This window comes from Myotis daubentonii, chromosome 16 (assembly GCF_963259705.1).
Source record: "Myotis daubentonii chromosome 16, mMyoDau2.1, whole genome shotgun sequence".
Classification (NCBI taxonomy): Eukaryota; Metazoa; Chordata; class Mammalia; order Chiroptera; family Vespertilionidae; genus Myotis; species Myotis daubentonii.
Window position 1 is genome coordinate 37,773,964 of NC_081855.1, and position 22,522 is coordinate 37,796,485.

At 40.6% G+C, this 22,522-nt stretch overlaps 1 protein-coding gene across 1 annotated transcript in view; it reads left to right on the top strand.

Moving 5' to 3' along the window:
• Positions 1-22,076, top strand: part of TLK2 (tousled like kinase 2) — an 89,753-nt gene extending 67,677 nt beyond the window's left edge. The window contains 6 exon segments of the mRNA XM_059669885.1: positions 3,551-3,640; positions 7,367-7,536; positions 8,723-8,861; positions 12,905-13,016; positions 15,409-15,516; positions 18,405-22,076. Coding sequence (XP_059525868.1) covers positions 3,551-3,640; positions 7,367-7,536; positions 8,723-8,861; positions 12,905-13,016; positions 15,409-15,516; positions 18,405-18,578 — 793 coding nt within the window. The 3' untranslated portion in view covers positions 18,579-22,076.
• Positions 22,077-22,522: the final 446 nt, after the last annotated feature.

Consider the following 22,522-nt stretch of genomic DNA (forward strand, 5'->3'; position numbering starts at 1 on the left):
CCCCCCCATAATTCCCCTCCTCCCAGTTCCCGCCCCACCCTCCGCCCTCACTCCCCACCCACTGTCCTCATCCATAGGTGCACGATTTTTGTCCAGTCTCTTCCCACATCTCCCACACCCCTTTCCCCCCCAAGAATAGTCAGTCCATTCCCTTTCTATGTCCCTGATTCTATTATAATCAACAGTTCATTCTGTTCATCAGATTATTTATTCACTTGATTCTTAGATTCACTTGTTGATAGATGCATATTTGTTGTTCATAATTTGTATCTTTACCTTTTTCTTCCTCTTCCTCTTCTTAAAGGATACCTTTCAGCATTTCATATAATCCTGGTCTGGTGGTGATGAACTCCTTTAGCTTTTCCTTATCTGTGAAGCTCTTTATCTGACCTTCAATTCTGAATGATAGCTTTGCTGGATAAAGTAATCTTGGTTGTAGGTTCTTGGTATTCATCACTTTGAATATTTCTTGCCACTCCCTTCTGGCCTGCAAAGTTTCTGTTGAGAAATCAGCTGACAGTCGTATGGGTATTCCCTTGTAGGTAACTGAGTTTCTTTCTCTTGCTGTTTTTAAGATTCTCTCTTTATCTTTTGCTCTTGGCATTTTAATTATGATGTGTCTTGGTGTGGTCCTCTTTGGATTCCTTTTGTTTGGGGTTCTCCGCGCTTCTTGGACCTGTAAGTCCATTTCTTTCACCAGGTGGGGGAAGTTTTCTGTCATTATTTCTTCAAATAGGTTTTCAATATCTTGCTCTCTCTCATCTTCTGGCACCCCTATAATTCTGATGTTGGTACGCTTGAAGCTGTCCCAGAGGCTCCTTACACTATCCTCGCATTTTTGGATTCTTTTTTCATTTTGCTTTTCCGGTTGGATGTTTTTTGCTTCCTCGCATTTCAAATCATTGACTTGATTCTTGCGCTCCTCTGGTCTGCTGTCGGGCGTCTGTATAATATTCGTTATTTCAGTCCGTGTATGCTTAATTTCTAGTTGGTTCCCCAATATAAGATCGAGGGTCTTATTAGTTTTCTTGTAGATCTCATTAAGTTTATCGGCAGCTTCTAAACAGTTCTTGAGAGACCTTAAAAGTGTGATTCTGAACTCTATATCTTCCTTTGACAATTTTGTCCTGTTTCTTTGTCTCTGCATTTTGTTATGCTTCCTTGGTGCACCCCCTAGTGGTCTTTGTTCGCAGTCTTATAGTTAAATCTTGATTGTTGTAGCTAATTCCAGGGAGGGTTTGACCTCCAGGCCAAGTGGCTATGAGAATCAGCTGTGTCAGCAGTGAGAGAACTTCTGTCCTCTAGGGAGGTGCTAATCTAGCCTTTGCCTGAGGCTATCCGGCAAATGCCTCTGTGCAGGGCTTGGGCGGGGCAGGTCGCACAGGATCAACAGGGTGGGCCGGAGAGAGCAGTTATGGCGGCTCTCAGTCCTTTCCCCAGGGGCTCTGCCTCTCTGAGTCCCAGCACCCGCTGCAAAGCTCGGAGAGAAAGCTGCACTCGCTCTGACCGAAGCCAGACAGTCCCGCTTCTCCCGTTTGAGTCTGGGTCCCTAAAGACTCGCCCGGATCTGGAGCTCAGAGTCTGCGACTCCCTCCCGATTGAAAACGCCAACCGCGCCCTCCGCCGCCAGCCCGCTCCGCGCACTCCGCACCTCAGAATTTGACTTCAGCACTGCGCCTCCTCTGAGTGTCCGTGTGCGTTTCTCTTTCCTCCTAGTTGTAGGACTTCCACTCAGCCAGCGTTCCTGTGGTTCTGGGTGATGTCCCTTCCATTTTTTGGTTTCACTTTTGAAGTAGTTGTTCAAAGCAGCAAACTCGGGCATTAACCTATGCCGCCATCTTGGTTCTCCGGGATCCTTTTTTTTTTTAACCAAATGAAATACTTCACATTTTTCATATTTCTTGATATATGAAAAAGGATATGTGTGGAGCTGCTTTGGTGGAATGGGGAATTGGGCCAAAACCACCTTCTTTGGTTAGCGTCTCCACAGAGGCTCCGGAGGCATGGATTTCCAGGGAGCCTCCGTTAAAGCTGTCAATCCAGTACAGTGGTGGTGAAACCCAGTGAGATAGGGCCACAAAGCCCAGACTCAATACAGGTTTCTTGGTCCCAGGGTAGCAGCTGTTCTAATGCTATTCTAAGTGTGGCAAGTCTTCCTTTTCAGAGAGAGATAAAGATGATGAAATGAAGCATCAAAAGAAGCAAAAACTGCCAGAAGTGGCAGCTTGAAAAATAAGCCTAGTCCAACAGTTTCCATTGGGGGAAAATATATTTTATATATATATATATACACACATACATATACATACATATACACAAGTTTGGATTTCAGTCCCCCTCTTTCTCCCCGCCAATTCTTTTCTCAACTTTCTGTTGGAATACACCAGTTTCAAAAAATACCACTTCTTTTAGTTTTTGGGGATTTTTTTGGTTGTGTGTGTGTGTGTGTGTGTGTGTTACCATACTATGGAAAAGTTTTCTTTAATAACTCTTGCCTTATAACAAAATGCCCCAAACTAAATGGTGCTAGGTTACTTAAAATATAATTTCCTGCTATTCTTTGTAAATAAAAACTAAATAAAAATTATTTGTAATTATATTGTATAAACATGTTCTATTATTATTTTAAAATTCAGTGTATGAATATGTCCTAATATATAATACATTTGTGTTCCTAATCTTTTTTTTTTTCTGTGTTCCTAATCTTATTAAATGCTTCTAAATTGGAAAAGTACTAAATAAAAACTCTTAACACATATTTAAATTCTTGTTCCCAAAAAACTGTGGTTTCCATAATTTCACATTTTCTTAGAAGAAAGTAAAGCTGATAGCCCTTTAAATCCTTTTTGTAAGGAGTAAGATTAAAAAACATAGGAAGCGCTGCTAATTGCCTTATATAACCAATAATCCTTTTACCCAAGGAGTTTATATGCTAATTGCTCCCCTTGATGTAACACCAGGCTATAAACATTTATAGATATGAAGTATCAGCTTTAGAAGAGGAAAACACTGTCTTTATAATTTTTAAAGCTCTAAAACTTGTATATAATTATAAAAGAAGTAAGATTGTCACTGAATGAACTTTTTTTTAAAATATATTTTATTGATTTTTTACAGAGAGGAAGGGGGAGAGAGAGAGAGAGAGAGAGAGAAACATCAATGAGAAAGAAACATAGATCAGCTGCCTCCTGCACATCTCCTCCTGGGGATGTGCCCGCAACCCAGGTACATGCCCTCGACTGGAATCGAACCTGGGACCTTTCAGTCTGCAGGCCGACGCTCTATCCACTGAGTCAAACTGGTTTCAGCTAAATGAACTTTTGAAAGGATGAAAATCCATTCATTCAACAAATATTTGAGTACCTACTATTTTCTCAACAGCTTGGTAGATACTAGTAGAGAAAATAGGATGAGGAAAGATAAGGGAACCAGATGGATCTGAATGAATAGGTAGAAACAATAGAGAAATAAGAAAATATTTAGGATTATCCTTGATGAGTTCTAAAAGACAAGCCAGAATGCAAATGTTAATTTTTCATTTTATTTACAGGCATGCATGTAGGGAGTACCGGATTCACAAAGAACTGGATCATCCCAGAATAGTTAAGCTGTACGATTACTTTTCACTGGACACGGACTCGTAAGTGCTGCACCATTTCAGCTTAGTAATTAATACTGTTTTCTTGTAGTGTGTTGACTGCTCGTGGAATAGAGTTTAAATCTGGGCCTAAGAAAAACACTTTGAGGGAACCAAATATATTTATTTATGGGAAAATAGTTGTATGGGAATTAAGACATTTCTTGACCACAGGATGTGTGCAGTTGGTGCTATAAATGTTTAACATTCAGCTTGGTGGGGAGAAAGATGGGGATAATTTGTAATATTTGCCGATTTCTGTGTTATAAATACTCTCAACATATCCAGTTTCAAGTTAGCAATTAGACACACACAGTTTATTGGAATATAACTTATTTACCATGTAGTTCACTCTTTTAAAGCAGCAGTTTTCAACCTTTTTCTCATTTCACACATAAACTACTAAAATTCTGTGGTACACCAAAATATATTCTTGCCGATCTGACATTTAAAAATAGGTATAATTTTGATTCATACCCAACAGCTATTGTGTTGGCTGTTGTCATCTTTTTATTTGACAATCTAAGGGAAAAGAGGTCAGTGCCCCAGACTAAATAGTCAGGTATTGCATGTTTTTAAAATTCTTATGGCACACCGGTTGAATATTGCTATTTTAAAGTGTATAATCAATTCAGTGGTTTTTAGTATATTCACAGAATGCACCACCATCTTCACAGTCAATTTTAATCACCTCAGAAAGAAACCTTGTACCTTTGTTATCATCTCCCTATTTCTCCACCTCCTACCCCCAGCCCTAAGCAACCACTAATCCACTTTCTGACTCTATAGAGTTCCTATTCTGAACTTTCATGTGAATAAATCGTTTAGGTGTGGGCTTTTGTGACTGGCTTTTTACTTAGTATGACTTTTTTTCAAGGTTTATCCTTTTTGTGTCATGTATCAGAACTTCCTTTTTATGACCAGATATATTCTGTTTGGCCATAACTGCCTTTTGTTTATCCATGTATTTTACCTGTGGCTTAATACCCAGCTCACAGAATTCCTGGAAATTTAACTATCAGCTCTCAGAATCTGACACAAATTGGTGCTGGCATCCCACTTACATGCACCAGTGAGTGTGGACTGTTCAATCACGTCTCCACCCCACCCTGGAGACTGACAGACCTTTTAAAAGTGTTAAAATATAGGTTCATAGCTTTGTAAGATGTTATAAAGAATTGGGCGGGATCTCAGTTCAGCCTTCTCATTTTATATGTGGAGATTTGAGAATCAGAAGTTGTCTAAGATCTTTAATAATTTTGAATATTGTTATTTCATTACCAGGTATAGATAAGCTCTAGTACAGTGATGGCGAACCTATGACACGCGTGTCAGAGGTGACATGCGAACTCATTTTTTTGGTTGATTTTTCTTTGTTAGATGGCATTTAAATATATAAAATAAATGTCAAAAATATAAGTCTTTGTTTTACTATGGTTGCAAATATAAAAAAATTTCTATATGTGACATGGCACCAGAGTTAAGTTAGGGTTTTTCAAAATGCTGACACGCCGAGCTCAAAAGGTTCGCCATCACTGCTCTAGTACTACCTCTGGGTTTATCCAGCAGTTGAGAAATGTTTCAGCATTTGGAAACATTTTCTTTGTAGAAGTTTGAACTGAGTCAGGAGGACATATCCTGGGTATGGTTTGCAGGTATTCCTTTAGACCCCCAGAGTAATTTTAGGAGTTTTGGCCTGTTCAGACAGCAACTATCTCAGAAATTGCTATACAGAGAACCAATGCACATTTAGAAGTGACCTCAAAAAGAGACCACAATTCCATTTGGGAACATAAGCTATCATCTCTGGGATTTCCCGTTTCCAGTAAGTGGCCCTTGTACCAGGCATAGCCAGGTGTGTTTAGCATGGATTGGGATTGAGAAAAAATATCTAGGTGGAGAGCAGATCTCCACAGGGTGGCTTTACTGTTTTGTTTTGAGTAAATCCCTTGAACACTAGATAGGACCCTCACTTCTACTCCCCAAAACATAAGTACAAAAATAATAAGTACAAAGATAATAAATATGCGACTTTGATTATCTGCTGTTTTGAATTGCATACATACTTTAACTTATCTGAGAAATTGAGTTGAATCTGTGCTATTCTTGAGTTGTTTACTTTGTTCTTCCTATTGTGTGTATGATGAATTTTCATCAACAGTAAGTCAGACCAGCATTTTAGAAGAACTGAACCTAGACACAAAAATATTTTAAAGATTTAAATATATACTATATATGTTATGTAATCTATTTTAGGTTATAATACATTTCCTTTTTTTAAAATAAAATGTCTAATACAAAAAAATAAAAAGAAAGACCTCTATGAGTTGTTTGAGTGTTAAAAGTGAGATTTTATTTTTACCTTGCATTTGGGTCAAAGAATAAATCAACTAAGCATGAGAATCCATATCTCAGATTTCTGGTTTCAGTTCAGAGAATCTACAAATTTCAAACATTCTCAAATAGGGTGCTAGCATGCCCTAGTATGTTTCACAAGGAGCATAAAGCTGTTGTTCAGTTTGGGATCCCACAGGGCTATGTATGTCCACATTACATTGCATTGCATTGCATTTTGGAGGCTTCAAATTGCCCGGCAGCCCGTAGATTTAGTCCTGAGTTTGTTTGTTCTCTTGTCTGCTCATTCTTCCCCTGTTCTGCATCTTAGGTGAGTTGGCCCTTGCAGGCTGTGTTTGTGTGTCAGTTGTTGTTCAGCTGGGTTCAGCCAATAGGGAGACAGAGATGGTGGGGGATAGAGGACACCCCTCTCTCATTGTGGTTCCACTTTCCCTTGGTGACCCTGGGTTCTGGTTGCACCATCTCCCTCTGGCCCTCTGGCCTTAGGGTGCTAATGGCTTCCTGCTCTAGAGGATCTCTGGGGGACCTCACTGGCCAGTTGTCTTCTCAGGTCTTTCATCATCTATGTGTTCAGTTCCCTGAATTAAAGCCTCTCTGTTTTAAATACTCAAGTGATTTTTATTTCCTGACTAGACCCTGGGTCATACAACCATATTGTCAATCGTTTAAAAGGTGTTCTTCTCAGGACTACTCAAACAGTTCAGGATGCCTTACTTAAGTTTATAATTGCCTTCAAAGATAAACACATGCAATTTTAAATTTGGGTCTGTTTAATGTATTGATATAAGTGAAGGAAGAAAACTCATACTATGTAATAACACATTTATTAGAACCACAGATACTATACTTTACAAAGCTCTTTTATACCTTTTGTTTAGCAAAGAGAAATGGTAGTACCGTATTGTGTCAAACTATCAGGAGGCATGATTTGCAGTCAATCCTTGGGACCCGGGCAAACCTGAGATTTTTCCTCACTGTCAGGGTCTGAAAATATTTGTAGTGAGAACTGTGTATTTGATCACATATGCTTGTTTAGAAATGGGGTGTAGCTTGTATATGTAAAGGAGACCCTTTCAAAAAGATACCTACCTTAAATACATTGCAGTTGAGGTGTCCACGTGTGAGCTTTATTTAGCTCAACAGATTCCAATGTGGGGGGTTGGAGGCTCCTCACCAAGAGAGTAAGCGGTTTCTTCCTCTGCCCACTCAAGTAGCTAATACTGAATAAAGAATAGAAGAGTTTTTTGGGTTTTTTTTAAGGAACAAAGAAGGAAGGAGAAGCTAATTACCTGAAGTTTTCACTGGGACTGGTTTAGTTAGTCTTAATCTGCTTGCTCTCATCTCGCGGTCAAATGTTGGTTTATTTGTCTTTAGGTTTTGTACAGTATTAGAATACTGTGAGGGAAATGATCTGGACTTCTACCTGAAACAGCACAAATTAATGTCGGAGAAAGAGGCCCGATCCATTATCATGCAGATTGTGAATGCTTTAAAGTACTTAAATGAAATAAAACCTCCCATCATACACTATGACCTCAAACCAGGTATGTCTAACTTTTAGGAGACAGTATTGGTGGCTTTTCTTTGGTCTTATAAATGACTTACTTGTATAAAGTGAGAGAATTTGGCAGGAGCCAAGAAGGCTAAAACCATCTGACTTTAGTTTGCTTGAGTAGGTGTGGGAATAGAAGAGCCCTGGCCACGAAGCACTGGGTTTAGGAGGGCGGGCCCTAATAAACGCTCGGAGAAACAATGCCCTGTCTTTAGAGGCCGGGCATTTCCTGATGTCAGCCCGATTAGGAAAGAACTGCCCCGCTGTGTTTTTTCCCATTACTCACAGGGCACAGCAGTTCCTCTACTCCAGGTCTCTTTGAAACGTGCTCAAAAATTAACAACTTATTTTGCACATTAAATTCCGAGCAGAGTTTTCCATCTTTTTGTATGGTTACTATCTAACTTGGATAGTCATCAGCAAAAAGTAGAGGGTAGTTGGACTTCTTGCCTCTACTCTTTGTTGACGTCTGCATGTGTTCTCTGTGGACAGCTCCAACCAGCTTAGCTTTGGTGTTAGGAATGGGATTCCCATTTACCTCCTGGTGTGGCACAGTGGTAAAGCTTGCTTTCCTCTTCTGGTAGCTGCATATTAACTCTCACGATTCATTATGCTTTAATATTCTAATACAGTTCACATGACTAAAAAATCCATTACAATGAAGTGCTTTTTTAAAAGAATGGCCATTGTGTGATCGGGTTTTCCATCACTGAATCCAATACATTTTCCTGCCTTAGGAGCTGTAGGTGGCACTGTGGTACTATCTTTGAGTCCCTTGTATGTTTTCTTTGACAGCCCTTCCCTCCCCAAATGAATGTTCTAAACGCCGTGGTTTAGAGATCTTGACTGATAGTTCAGATGAAACTTTTCCCACAATTTCTGACCAGCTGTACAAGTGATATTTTACTTTGGCGAGTTATAATTTATTTCCACTGCTCACAGTGGTGGTTTTAGCATAGTAAGCAGGTGATTCTTGGAAAATAGAAGTTTGCAGCCAGACACTGAGGACTCTTCCCCCGCATTCAGAGCCCAGATCTCATTTTATTCTGGGGATTGAGATGTTTGGTATTGCGTGCAGGAGTTTGAGTTCAGTTGTCTCCTTCTTGTCTGTTATTACCTTGGCTTTTTCTCTTAATTAGTAAGTCTCTTTTTATTCATGAAGATTTTTATCTTTTTAGGTAATATTCTTTTAGTAAATGGTACAGCATGTGGAGAGATAAAAATCACAGATTTTGGTCTTTCCAAGATCATGGATGATGATAGCTACAATTCAGTGGATGGCATGGAGCTCACGTCACAAGGTGCTGGTACTTATTGGTAGGTATCTGGGAGATCTGTCAGGTTGGCTGGTGGTGTGGCTGTGCTATACTGAAGTGTTTATAATTAATAGTGAATATCTACATGCTTTCTGCTTAGGCAATAATACTATAAATATAAACCAAAGCAGATTTTCCTCCCTAAAAGTTACTGTCTTTTCAGCAGTTTGACTCTTATATTTATATTTATATCTTAATATTTCTTTCCTTGCTTGAAAATCATTGAGAGAGAGATTCTGTGTGGCCAGGTGGATGAGTTGTGTGTTTCCCTCTGTAGGGTTGACCCTAGTGAGTAGGTAGAGAAAGAGGTTGCTCATTTGTGTATCAGGAATGGCCCTAAATTCTTTTCAGTACAAATGCAGGTCTCTCTCTTCAGGGGTTAATGGGCTGAAGGATTTGTTTCCAGAGTTGCCCGAGGATGATGGATTCTCAAGAACTAAGAAATTATAAAGATCAATATGTAATCAGGATGTAAAAAGCAACCCTTAACATCTAAACAGGAAAAAGTTTGCAGTTTGCCAAGAAATTTATCCATCTCTCAGCCACGTTCTAAAAAGTTTTGAGCCATGTTTTTTCCCCTCTATTGTCACTCATCTCTCCCCATCCACCCTACCCAGCTGCCTGTTCTGTGACCATCCTACTTCTGCCTAATGTAACTTTTGACAGTGAGAACCATGCAAGATACCTACAGCTCAGGCATTTAACTTTATTTTTGTAAATGTGTGTTAACAGACTGCCTTTTCACATTTGTGTGATTCTGAACATGAAGGAAGCTTCTAGTAGCAGCACAAAGGGATGGGTAACACGTGCTGTTATACCCCAGTGTCAGTTGGTAGATCACTTATGTTTGAGACTAAAGAATAGTTAGTGACTGTCTGGGAATGAAGGTGTTGATCTGAAGCAGACAGAGAAGAGCGGGGGAATATCTTTTACAACATGTAGGATCGACTCTGTTTTCATCAGTCTGATCATATTTAAGTTATGTGCATTAAAGAACCAATCAAATCCTGCTTTAAAAAAACTCACAAAATTTCTAATGTTTCTCATTGTTGTGGAGATAGTATCTATCGTGAAAATTAGTCACTAATTAAAACTTTTGAGATTCCAGGTTTAAAATAGAAGCTACAGTTACAGTGTTTATTCACTATGGTGGTTATTGTGGGTTAGTGTTCCTGTCACTAAATGATACAGAAATACCTGCTGTTGGAAATTTTGGAAACAGATCTATACCTCTGCTGTATAAATTCACTGGACCTTAAAATTTGAGCTCTTGCCAAAACCGGTTTGGCTCAGTGGATAGAGCGTCAGCCTGCGGACTGAGAGGTCCCAGGTTCGATTCCGGTCAAGGGCATGTACCTGGGTTGCGGGCACATCCCTGGTGGGGGATGTGCAGGAGGCAGCTGATCGATGTTTCTCTCTCATCGATGTTTCTAATTCTCTCTATCTCTCTCCCTTCCTCTCTGTGAAAAATCAATAAAATATATTTAAAAAAAAAAATTTGAGCTCTTTGTTTGATAATGTGTTCTTTTAAAAGGTGGAGCCTTTTCACGTTTAGTTAGTTTTCTCATTGCTACTTATTGCTATATTTGCTAAGCTATAAAAAGTCAGTGGTTGGAATTTAAATAAAAATTATATGGTGCTTGGGATTTGCTTCAAGCCAATCTGAGAAGTGGAGAGGGATATATATGAATAAGGATTCACTGAGTGTTGGTAGATACTAAAGTTAGATGACGATTACTTGGGGGTTCATTTTACTATTCTTTCTACTTTTGGTTATATTTGAGGTATTTTCTGGGTTTAATAGTAAAAAGCAAGTTAGAGAGGAGCTACTGAGAAAATAAAATGTTAAGGGTTTCCATGAAAGTTTTAAAAGTCTCCATATTGATAGAAACATTGTCATAATCACCATCCTCAATATATCATCCTCTATAATGTCCCAGAGAGCTACAAATAGACAGGAGGACATAATTCTAAGTGACTATATGGTATTTGGTTGTTCTAGAATTATTCTACATTGAATACTACTTTTAAGTAAGTGACCTGTAGACTAGGCCTTGAGGATCATTTTTCTCTGAGGATTATATCATCATGGAATATGCAGCTCTGTTTTATGTTGTTGTTTTTTAATTTTTAGTGTAGTGTTATAAAACTGTCATCGACTCTTACTTCCAAAGTCCTTGATAGGGAATCAGAATGCTTATTATTTTCAGTATTTGGGGGAAGAACTAGTTTATTTCTTCATTTACAGATGGAGGAAACTGAGACCTAGAAAGTGATTTGCCAGACTTCTATTAAGTGGCAATGTCTTTTGTATTCTAAATATTTTGCTAAATTATTACTCTTCATATGGACAAGTTCAACAACTTCTGTTCTTCCCCACCACCTCCACAAAAAAGTTATAAATACATTAAAATGATCATTTAGAATAAAAGTTCTATTTGTTATATATCTAATATCATATTTGTTTTATGTGTTAAAGAGTCAAGAACCATGAAAAAGGGACGATTTTAGCACTTGGAATAGCTGTTTTTATTTTTATTTTTTAAAATATATATTTTTATTGATTTCAGAGAGGAAGGGAAAGGGAGAGAGAGAAACATCAATGATGAGAAAGAATCATTGATCAGCTGCCTCCTGCATGCACTGGGGATCGAGCCCGCAACCCAGGCATGTGCCCTTGGCCAGAATTGAACCCGGGACCCTTCAGTCCACAGGCCTACGCTCTATCCACTGAACCAAACCAGCTAGGGCGAGCTGTTTTTAAAATAAATTATTTTTTCTATATTGTTTCTGTGCCATTCCCCCCCCCCCCCATTTGTGAGTTCCATATCTGTATTTTCATTTCTCAATGTGTGTTTTGGCTAAAAATTTTTATTGTGAAATAGTAATCTAGGCCAGTGGTCTTAATCATCCAAAAATGTCTGTTGAAAATGATAAATGAGAAACAACATGAAACTAAACTTTTTAAAAAAGAAGAAAGCCCATCATCTGAACATTTTCTGCCTCTCAACTCTTGTGGTCCCCTTCAAGCTAAAATTTAGATTTTTATACCAAAGCATAGCAAGCTTTAAAATAGTTTTTCACAGATTGATTTTGCCAGCATGAAATCTGCAGAAATCAATCTGTTATCTACAGAATTCCACCTTCCAGCTGTGCCATGGCTAAGACTCCGGGCAATGAGTAGAAGCATATTTGTTTGGTTTCCTAAATGCCAAGAGGTACTTACCTTCCGTACCATACAGTATGGTGTGGTTGGCTGTCCAGCTAGTCTTTTTAGAGGCCAGGGGTGGATGGGGAGGGAAGGAATTCAGATGAGGATTGAGTTGTTCTAACAACTAGTTTGTTTAGCTTTTTTTGCACTGTTAGTCTTCTAGTAATTCCCTGATCACCTTTAAAGTGGGAAATATTTTGCTAAATTATTAGCAAATAATTATTATTTACTAATAATACTATTTTATTAGTAGTAAAATATCTTTTGATAATAGGGACTTCACTGCCACTATTGATTATATATTGTAGTTATTTCCAGTCCAGATTACCCAAAGAAGCTACATTAAGAAGAGAGCCATTCTCCTCAGAGATTTCTTCTGGGTCCTGAAATCATTGGGACTTTTAAAATAGTTATTTTACCAACATCTTCAGCCAACATGAGAGGAAACCGACACCACCTCTGGTTATATTGATGCAGCTATTATAAAAGGGAGTGCACATCATTTATGCCCCACCCCTTAAACCTTTGTTGAATGATTACTTATACTAGGGACAATCCTGGGAAAGGAGGCTGGAGTGGGTGAAATAGGAACCAGAGAGAATATTTACCTCTCTCAGTGAGTAGAGAAATGTATTTTAAGTTTTCATAGGACATTACTGCCTTTTTATTTTAGAGTGTCTTTTCATCAACTTTCTCCAGCTAGGTCTAAGTTGCTTTTTCAGCTGTTAAAATTCAGATATTTTCATTTCCAACAAGGTATTTACCTTTGTCTGTACATGTCTTAGATTTATACAGTCACTTTTCTGAGAATTCTTATTTCCCTCTTTTCCCAGGTATTTACCACCAGAGTGTTTTGTGGTTGGGAAAGAACCACCAAAGATCTCAAATAAAGTTGATGTCTGGTCAGTGGGTGTGATCTTCTACCAGTGTCTTTATGGAAGGAAGGTAAGGAAGACGGTCAGATGTTTTGGCTTGACTTCTGTCTTGGGTGGTACATGTACAGAATGGTACGGTGTGGATTATTCTCTTGGGGTTAATCATTGGATTATACAAAACGGAATCTTGAAAGTTGTGGTTTGAACAAAATACAGAATAATAATAGCTTTATGTATAAGCAGAAATTTTCGACCCTAGAACACTTAATGAATTCTTCTGGGACTCATGTGGAAACATGTCTTCTTTGCTGTTCTCAGTTAGATCCAGGATATGTTTTGGTTCTAATAATATGCTATAGGGAATTATGTGAAATAGTTTATTAAAGTATACAATCTTCCCAGGAGCCATTCATAAGGGTCCCCAAACTTGAAACTTGAAATATTGGCAGGGCCCTTTATTCCCAACCACCCCATTAGTTAAAGCTATTATTAATAAAAGCATGCTTTATATTTCTATACTGGGAGGTGGTGTCAGAAAGTATTCATTGTCTGTTACCTCTGATCAAAGTGACATATCATTAGAACAAGTAATAACCTAGGTAGTAAAGTATAACCTAATGAATTTTCACACTTGTTTTTTCCTTGTGAGCACACTATCTTATAAATGTATCTATTAGGATCCAGCTGTGTATTTCTACTCCTATTTCTGCTGTCAGTGTGTCCACATGTTTCAGTGCTCTCCTCAGGCTGTGGGTATAAGCCATTTGGGAGTTCTGCAACTCTCCTGGACTCTTAGTATTTTCATTACAATCCCCAGACCGAGCTCCTTTTAACTTCCTGTTTTCTTTCTTTACTCCACTTCTCTAGTTGGGAAGCTACTCAGTACTAGGAGGGGTTAATTATTACAGTACTTATATTCTGATAATGTGGAAGTGTTGAACTTTTAATTCAGCTTTCAGCTTCCTCTTTAACTTCTTGATTTCTTTGTTTATTTATCCCACTTCTCTAATCAGGAAGCTATTCAGAACTAGGAGGGGTTAATTATCACTTATACTCTGGTAATGTGGAGGTGCTGAGCTCTTAATTTAGATTTCAGCTTCCTCTTTAGCTTCTTGTTTTCTTTGTTTATTTATCCCACTTCTCTAATCCAAACTAGGAGGGGTTATTTATCATTTTTTACTCTGGTAATGTGGAAGTGCTGCCGAGAGTAGTGGCAGAGGTTATTCAGGAAGAGTTGTTTTGTGATCTATAAGTAGAAACACTGTAGAAGTGACATTAGGACTTAACCTAATTTTTCAGAGTTTACTAGAAAATGGCAGTTTGAGGCACAGATAAAGCCACTAAGTAGCCCCAATTCTGTTGTTTTTAAAAATATATTTTTATTGATTTCAAAGAGGAAGGGAGAGAGATAGAAACATCAGTGATGAGAGAAAACCACCCATCGGCTGCCTCCTGCATGCCCCCCAACTAGGGACCAAGCCCGTAACCCAGGCATGTGCCCTTGACTGGAATCGAACCCTGGATCCTTCAGTCCACAGGCCGATGCTCTATCCACTGAGCCAAACTGTCTAGGACCTGTTTAGTTTTTTTTTCCCCTCCCCCAAGTCTGGCCTTACCCCTTCTACTCTTTCACTTTTCTATCTCTTTTTATCTGTGTCTTGGGCCTGCTAGTGTCACATGTATTGCTTAAGCCCGCAGGTATCACTGAGGGCAAAAGAGGTTGCTGGTTCCCGCTCTGCATCTTCTTTTTCTTTGCTGTAAGCAAAGCTTAGCAGAGGATGACACAGCAGATCTGCCCCTGGTTTCAACTCTGCCTTAACCTAGATGTTGGACTGTGAGCAAGTCATTTAAGCTCTCAGCCCTCTGCACCCTTTATCTATAAAAATGAGAGAATTCATGCCCTAGCTGGTTTGGCTCAGTGGATAGAGCGTCGGCCTGCGGACTGAGGGGTCCTGGGTTCGATTCCAGCCAAGGGCACATGCCTGGGTTGCAGGCTCGATCCCCAGTGGGGGGCATGCAGGAGGCAGCCGATCGATGATTCTCTCTCATCATTGATGTTTCTCTCTCCCCCTCTCCTTTCCTCTCTGAAATCAATAAAATCTATTTTTTAAAAAATGACAGAGTTCAAGGAGATTATCTCCAAAGTTCCCTATAGCAATTCTTTTTTTTTTTTTAATATATTTTATTGATTTTTTTCAGAGAGGAAGGGAGACAGATAGTTAGAAACATCGATCAGCTGCCTCTTGCACATCTCCTACTGGGGATGTGTCCGAAACCCAGGTACATGCCCTTGACCGGAATCGAACCTGGGACCTTTCAGTCCGCAGGATGACGCTCTAACCGGTTTCGGCCCCTATAGCAATTCTTAAGGTGTCTTCTCTGCTCCTCCCAGGAATTTTGAATTGTTCTCTTTTGTTTTAACCAGAGGCCCACCTTTGTTTATTTTTATTTTTATATGACAGCCTTTTGGCCATAACCAGTCCCAGCAAGACATTCTGCAAGAAAATACTATTCTTAAAGCTACTGAAGTGCAGTTTCCGCCAAAGCCAGTAGTAACACCTGAAGCAAAGGTAAGTTCTGACCAAATTGGCCAGCAGAAATTACTGCTTTGCTTTTTGTATTATTTCTCTGGGCAATAGTGGATGGGTTTTTAGTACAAAATTTAAGTAATTAAAACACCCTCTTCCTTCTAAATGTGTATTTCTCCAACCCCTACCCTTCTCTCCTCCCACAATAAGTATTTATTGAGTGCCTATTAAACAGTAGACAGTGCTACAGCGTAGCCAGCGTGGCTCAGTGGTTGAGCATCGACCCATGAACCAGGAGGTTGCCAGTTAGATTCCGGGTCAGGGCACATGCCTGGGTTGCAGGCTCTATCCCCATGCAGGAGGCAGCCGATCCATGATTATCTCTCATCGATGTTTCTGTCTCCTCTGTTCCTCTCTGAAATCAATAAAAATATATTTCAAAAAGAAAAGGAACTACACAGATAAGGTCCCTGCCCTTAAGGAGTCTGCATCCAACTAGTTGAGACAAACAATAACTAAAAATGATACAGTTCAGATGGTGATAAATGTTATGAAGAAAATAAATCAGAGTAAGGGGGTGAAGTGGGAAGCCGTTTTTGATGGCATGATCAGGGAAGGCCTCCGTGATGATGTGAGGTTTGAGCAGTCTTGAATGATGTGAAGGTGGGGGGCCATGTACAGATTTGGGAGAAGAATATTCTGAGCAGAGAAAAGTAAGTAAAGCTTAGATGTGAGTGTGAGCTTAGCAGGTCCACAGTGAGGGCAGAGCAGAGGGGAGAGTGGTAGGAGAGACAGCAGGGCAGATTGTGAACTGATGGGAAGCAGTTGAAGGTTTTAATCAGGGCAACTATGTGATTGGATTGCTGTTTCAAAAGCCTTTACTGGCAGCTGTATAGAGAGAAAAGTCAAGATGTAAAAGTATTTGACTAGTGTCCAACCCAAGAAAACCTGTTTAATTCCAGTTCCAGGTATTTCACTAAGGAAGGATTTTTTTGTTTGTTTTTTCTTTTAATCCTCTACCTGATGATATGCAAGAGAGGGGAAAGGAGAGAGAGAGAGAGAGAGGGAGAGAGAGAGAGATGTATTGATGCGAGAAAGAAGATTAATTGGTTGCCTTCTATATGTGCCCTGACTGACCGGGGATCAAACCCACAAGCTAGGTATGTACCCCCATGAGAATGGAACCCACAGCCTTTTGGTATAAGGGATGATGCTCTGACCAACTGAGCCACACCGGCCAGGGCAAGAAAGGCTTATTTTTTTAATTGATTTTATTTTATTTATTTATTTTTAAGGTTTTTATTTTTTTAAAATATATTTTATTGATTTTTTACAGAGAGGAAGAGAGAGAGATAGAGAGTTAGAAACATCAATGAGAGAGAAACATCGATCAGCTGCCTCCTGCACATCTCCCACTGGGGATGTGCCCGCAACCCAGGTACATGCCCTTGACCGGAATCGAACCTGGGACCTTTCAGTCCGCAGGCCGACGCTCTATCCACTGAGCCAAACCGGTTTCGGCTTAATTGATTTTAGAGAGAGGAAAGGAGAGAGGGGGAGAGACAGAGAGAGAAAGAAAAACATCAATGTGAGAGAAACATTGATTGGCCCCTGCGTACCCCTTCTGGGTGCATATTCCCTGACTAGGAATAGAACCAGCAACTTTTTGGTACATGGGGCACTCAACCAATTGAGCCACACCGGCCAGGGCCGAAGATTTATTTTTAAAGACCAAGGATCATTATGGTCACTTCTGTGAATTTGTTTTTATCTTCCAAATGCTTTAATCAAGTAATTACCTCTAGATGTCCTTTATTTTGAAAACAGGATTGGTATTATACTTTTGTGTTTTATTAATTAAACATGGGGGGGGGTAGAAAAGCATTTATTCATTTCATGTTTTAGATTTTTAGAAATAGACTTTATTTTTTAGAACAATTTTAGATTCACAACAAATTTGAGTGGAAAATAGAGTTTTCATATATTCCCTGTCCGCTCCCCTCCACCACCGCGCCCCTCCTCCTCCTCCCGCCACCCCCCCCAACACACACACGCGCACACACACACACACAGCCTTTCCCACTGTCAACAGCCTACACCAGCATGGTACATTTGTTAAAATCAGAGAACCTCCGTGGAGATGCCATTATCACCCTCAAGTAAAGTAGACTTTGGTTGATGGTATTTTAGATTTTTAAAAATTGATTCACTTATTTAAAATAATTATAAGACTTTGATTAAAAAGAACTGTCTGGTGAAAAAGATAGATGATCTGCTTCTTGAAGAACAGACTACATAGCCTTTCATACCTAATGCCAAGGAAACCTCTATGTTAGCAGTAAATTAGGATTCTAATTAAACCCAACTCACAGGATGCCTTTATGTCTCTTGGGGAGACAAGTCCTATCTGGGTTTTCCTTTACTACTTAGGTATGTGTCCACTCGTTTGCTTAACGATCTTTCAGGGAAGAATGAGATACACAGGGGAGGCATTTACCAGTCTGTGGCACATTGTGGTGTTAGTGTTGGTCTCCTCACTCTGCCTTTGGCGGTAGTCATTACAATTCCCACTTCCTCAGGAAGGTCACATGAGGCCATGGATTGTGGGTGCAGGACCGTGAATGTAGATTGTGCCCACGCGAACCAGCCAAGGCAAAGGGAGTTTTCTGTGTTGGTCTGTGTGCTTTGGGGGCAGAGGTATTTAGAGGTCATGCCCATTCCCCCTCAGGAATGGCTCAGCCGCCTCCATCTGGGAAGGAGTCAGTGACCACAGAGAGGCCCTGCTGCCAGTGCGCCTCCTTCCCTGGTCTTCTCCAGGTCTGCACGGCAGGTCCAGGAAGGGCTCTGGCAGCTGCTTGGGAACCTCAGGCTTCCCTCTTGGGGCACCAGGTTACCTGCTTCAGGCTTGCTTCAAGAAACTTTCCTTTCAGGCATTTATTCGGCGATGCTTGGCCTACCGAAAGGAGGACCGCATCGATGTCCAGCAGCTGGCCTGTGACCCCTACTTGCTGCCTCACATCCGAAAGTCGGTCTCCACAAGTAGCCCTGCTGGAGCTGCTATTGCATCAACCTCCGGGGTGTCCAATAACAGTTCTTCGAATTGAGACCCACTCCTAGGCCACAGACTGTTCAACACACACAGTGGACAAATGGCATTCAGCAGCGGGTTTGGAACATAGCGAATCCGAATGGATCTCATGAAACCTGTACCAGGTGCTTTTATTTTCTTGCTTTTTTCCCATCCATAGAGCATGACAGCATCGATTCTCATTGAGGAGAAACCTTGGGCACCTCTGGCCAGGCCTCGTAGGAAAAGGCCCCGCCCGAGGTTCCGGCGTCAACGGCCACTGTGTGTGGCTGCTCTGAGTGAGGAAAAAAATTAAAAAGAAAAACTGGTTCCATGTACTGTGAACTTGAAAACATGCAGACTCAGGGGGGTCCCTGATGCAGTGCTTCAGATGAAGAATGTGGACTTGAAAATACAGACTGGGCTAGTCCAGTGTCTATATTTAAACTTGTTCTTTTCTTTTAATAAAGTTTAGGTAACATCTCCTGAAAAGCTTGTAGCACAAAGGCTCAGCTGGGGATGGTGTTTGACTTCGGAGGAAAAAAGTTGCTATTGCCCGTTAAAGGCACTAGAGTTAGTGTTTTATCCCTAAATAATTTCAATTTTTGAAAACATGCAGCTTCCCTCCCCCCTTTTTTATTTTTGAAGAATACATTTGGTCACAAAGTGAAACCCGTATTAGCAAGTACGTGGCAATGTTCATTCCAATCAGATGCAGCTTTCTCCTCCGTCTGGTCTCCTGTGTGCAATTGCTTCCCTCATGTCAGTAGGGAAAAAATTGAGTGGGAGTACTGAGATGTGTGGGCTTTTGCCATTGGACAAAGAATGAGGTTAGAAGACTGCAGCTTGGGTCTCTCTAGGTTTTCAACTATTTCTTCACAATTTAAACACTTGACGGTTGTCCCTTTTAATTTATTTGAAGTGCTATTTTTTTAAATAAAGGTTCATCTGTCCATGCAGTCCTCTTGGATTCTCTGAATGTAGTAACTATCGCAACTGTTGCAAAGGCAGGCAGAAAACGGGCTGGGCAGCCAAATCCAGTGCCCCAGGGATCAGGAGTCCTACCCACAGTCTCTGTGTGCTCGCTAAATGGTGCACATTACTTGTTAACCACAATATTAAAACTCCATCAGCACATAAGCTTTCCTCTGTTAGATCTTTTGGCAGGAAATAACCTCCAACCTCTAAATTTCGTGGGTGTGTGCTGGTGTGTGTGTCTGTGTGCATGTGCACACGTACTTTGTCTAACTCACTTTAATAGATGCACTAAGTGGAGGTAAAACATAATCTCAAGGGAAATAGGTATTTCAAATATGAACTCTTTTTGGAACTAATATTTTTTTTTAATGTGGCTGTTTCTGAGATGTGATCAACTGAAGATGGAGCTAAAATGGGAGCTGCGAGGCCCTACCGTGCCCTTGAAACAGCAGAGCACTCGGCAGTGGAGAGGAGGCAGAGCCCGAACATGTGGTAGCCAGCTTGGAATGTTACTGACATATGTGGCAAAAGGGCTCAGCCAGAAATATTTAAAGATGCAGCATTCAGGCATGCGAGTTCCCTGGGCAGGGGGAGGGGAGTCAGGAAGGGTAGAGAGCTCTCAACTAACTCAAGACTCTAGTGTTTCTTTTATATGTGATAAATGCCACTGGTGACATGTTTCTTAGGTCCTTTGTTTGTTCTATGAACCTGCCCCTCGCCCCAGTATCAGGCCGTCTTAAGGGAAGCGGAGTTCCAAATTGGAGAGAGGCATGTGGGTAGGTATCATCCCGTGGACTCTGAATAGAAGGAATTCAGCCCCAGAGCCCTTGGTGCTGCCAACTTTCTAAAGCTGTTTTATTGCAGTGTATATTTATACACACGTGCACATAAACACACAGACAAATATCTGTGCACACATGATGTGTGTGTAAAATACCTTTTTTAACTATTACAATCAAGCTACAAAGCAGAGAGTACCCAGGGGATCTCAAAGGTTGAGCACAATGCCAAAAGGATGGTGTCTGCACATGAAGAGGTGAAGTTGACACTAGATTTAAATTTACTCCGAATATTAAATTCTGTTCCTTTTTTCCTCCCTCTCACTCAATAATCTTGTAAAAATTTTGTAACTTTTTTAGCAGTTGAAGAAATGCTGCATCTTTACGCTTTCCCTCTAACTTCCTGCCTCCTTTTTCCGCATGGGCTACACGAAGCTGCAGGACTTTACTTACCTTTTTTTTCTACCTGGTCCTAAAGAAGGGATGCCCTCTCTCCTTGCTTTCGTTGAGTCTAGGGCCTAGTTGAAGCTGCCTGGGCTCGGTTGAGTCTGGGCAAGGCCTCTTTCCGCTGCATGGACCAGCCCCAGAAAACATGCAGAAGGTTGACCTTTACCAGACTTTTAAATAGCCAGTGAAATCACTAAGTGGGGTTCTTCCACGATATATTTTGTTAATATGGGTTTCACTTTTTCCAAGGATAATCCCTTATTGCCATGATGTTGATTTACTTTAAACTGATTTTTTAAATGTGTATTAATTTGTAATGAAATCCAGCCAGACTGTTTTGGCCTTTCCCAATCTGGGGGGTGGGGAGGATATTAAAATAAGTTTTAAGAAGTGAATTTCCCAGCCTCTTGATTTTACTGTAGTTCAAACAGCCCTAACCATCTAGGGTGTAGCTAAGGAGTCCTGGCAGCTGGCTGAGACCCAGTGGACATCACAGGCATGATGGGAATGTGTTGATTCGTGCAACACCTTTTGCACCTCGGATGTGCTAACAGCTATGCTTCTGGGTGGGAATATAGCAGTGAACAGACAGGGAAGGCACAGCCATCAGTTCACAATCCAGGGGTGAAGGCACTGGGCCCCAGGAAGGGCTGGAATATGGGGACCTGAGGGGACGGAATTGAGCTCTGAATTATCCCTTGTGAGCTTTAAATGGGGATTCACCATTGAGAGCCATATGCACCCCACTTCTGTGGCTGATCTGAACAGGTCTGCTATAATTTTAGGTTTGTTTCCCTGTTTCCTGCTAGTCCAGGAAAGACAGGTTTTCCTCCAGCTGAGAAGATTAGCAGTCAAGGAGCTCTTGTGTTTCTTAATTTAGAAAATAGCTCTCTTTAAACATAGTAAATATAGTTGCCTCCTATAATCTTAGAGCTAGAAGTGAGCTGCGGGTCCAGCTCCTTGCTTCTAAGAAGGCAAAGTTTACAACTAGCTTGCCCCACCTTGGTGATTGTTTTTCTCTTTTCTGAGAATCCTTTCCCTCTTATTCATCATCCTAATTGTCCAAGCTCTCTTTGTTTGGAATTTAAATCTGCCTGGGGTAAGAGAGGGTGGGGCATGGGGCACAACTACTTGGGGTATGGGGAGCCCCTCTTCCTAAGATTAGCTGTTCCGTCTTGTCTTATGGCAGAATCACCTAGTGGATAAGAGCCTGGGTTTTAGAATTAGGTTCAAATCCCACCTCTGCAAGCTTCTGGGGTAGCTCCTTGCATGGTTAAATTACAGAGTAGAAATAAGGTTTGTAAAGTACCTGATACATAAGAGGGAATTTTTTTTTTTTAAGTGGTTTAAAAGGATCACAAGAGCCCAGCCGTCGTGGCTCAGTGGTTGAGCTTCTACTTACGAACCAGGACGTTATGGTTCGATTCCCAGTCAGGGCACATGCCCTAGTTGCGGGCTCAATCCTCCATGTGGGGCATGCAGAAGCAGCCAGTCAGTGATTCTCATCATTGAAGTTTCTCTCTCTCCTCCCTTCCTCTCTGAAATCAATAAAAATATTTTGAAAATAAATAAATAAAAAGATCACAAGATCCAGTAAGCGGGATTGCCGGTCCTGGGATGCCCAAGTTTGCTGGTTGGGGTTCAGAGCCTTTCTACTTCCAGACTATCAGATCCTTCTGTCTTTGGTAAGTGATGCAGACCTTTTGGGAGCCTTAGGCCCTCTGGCTTGAGACTAATACCAACCTCTATCCTATGAGGTCAGCAGTCTCTTAACCCA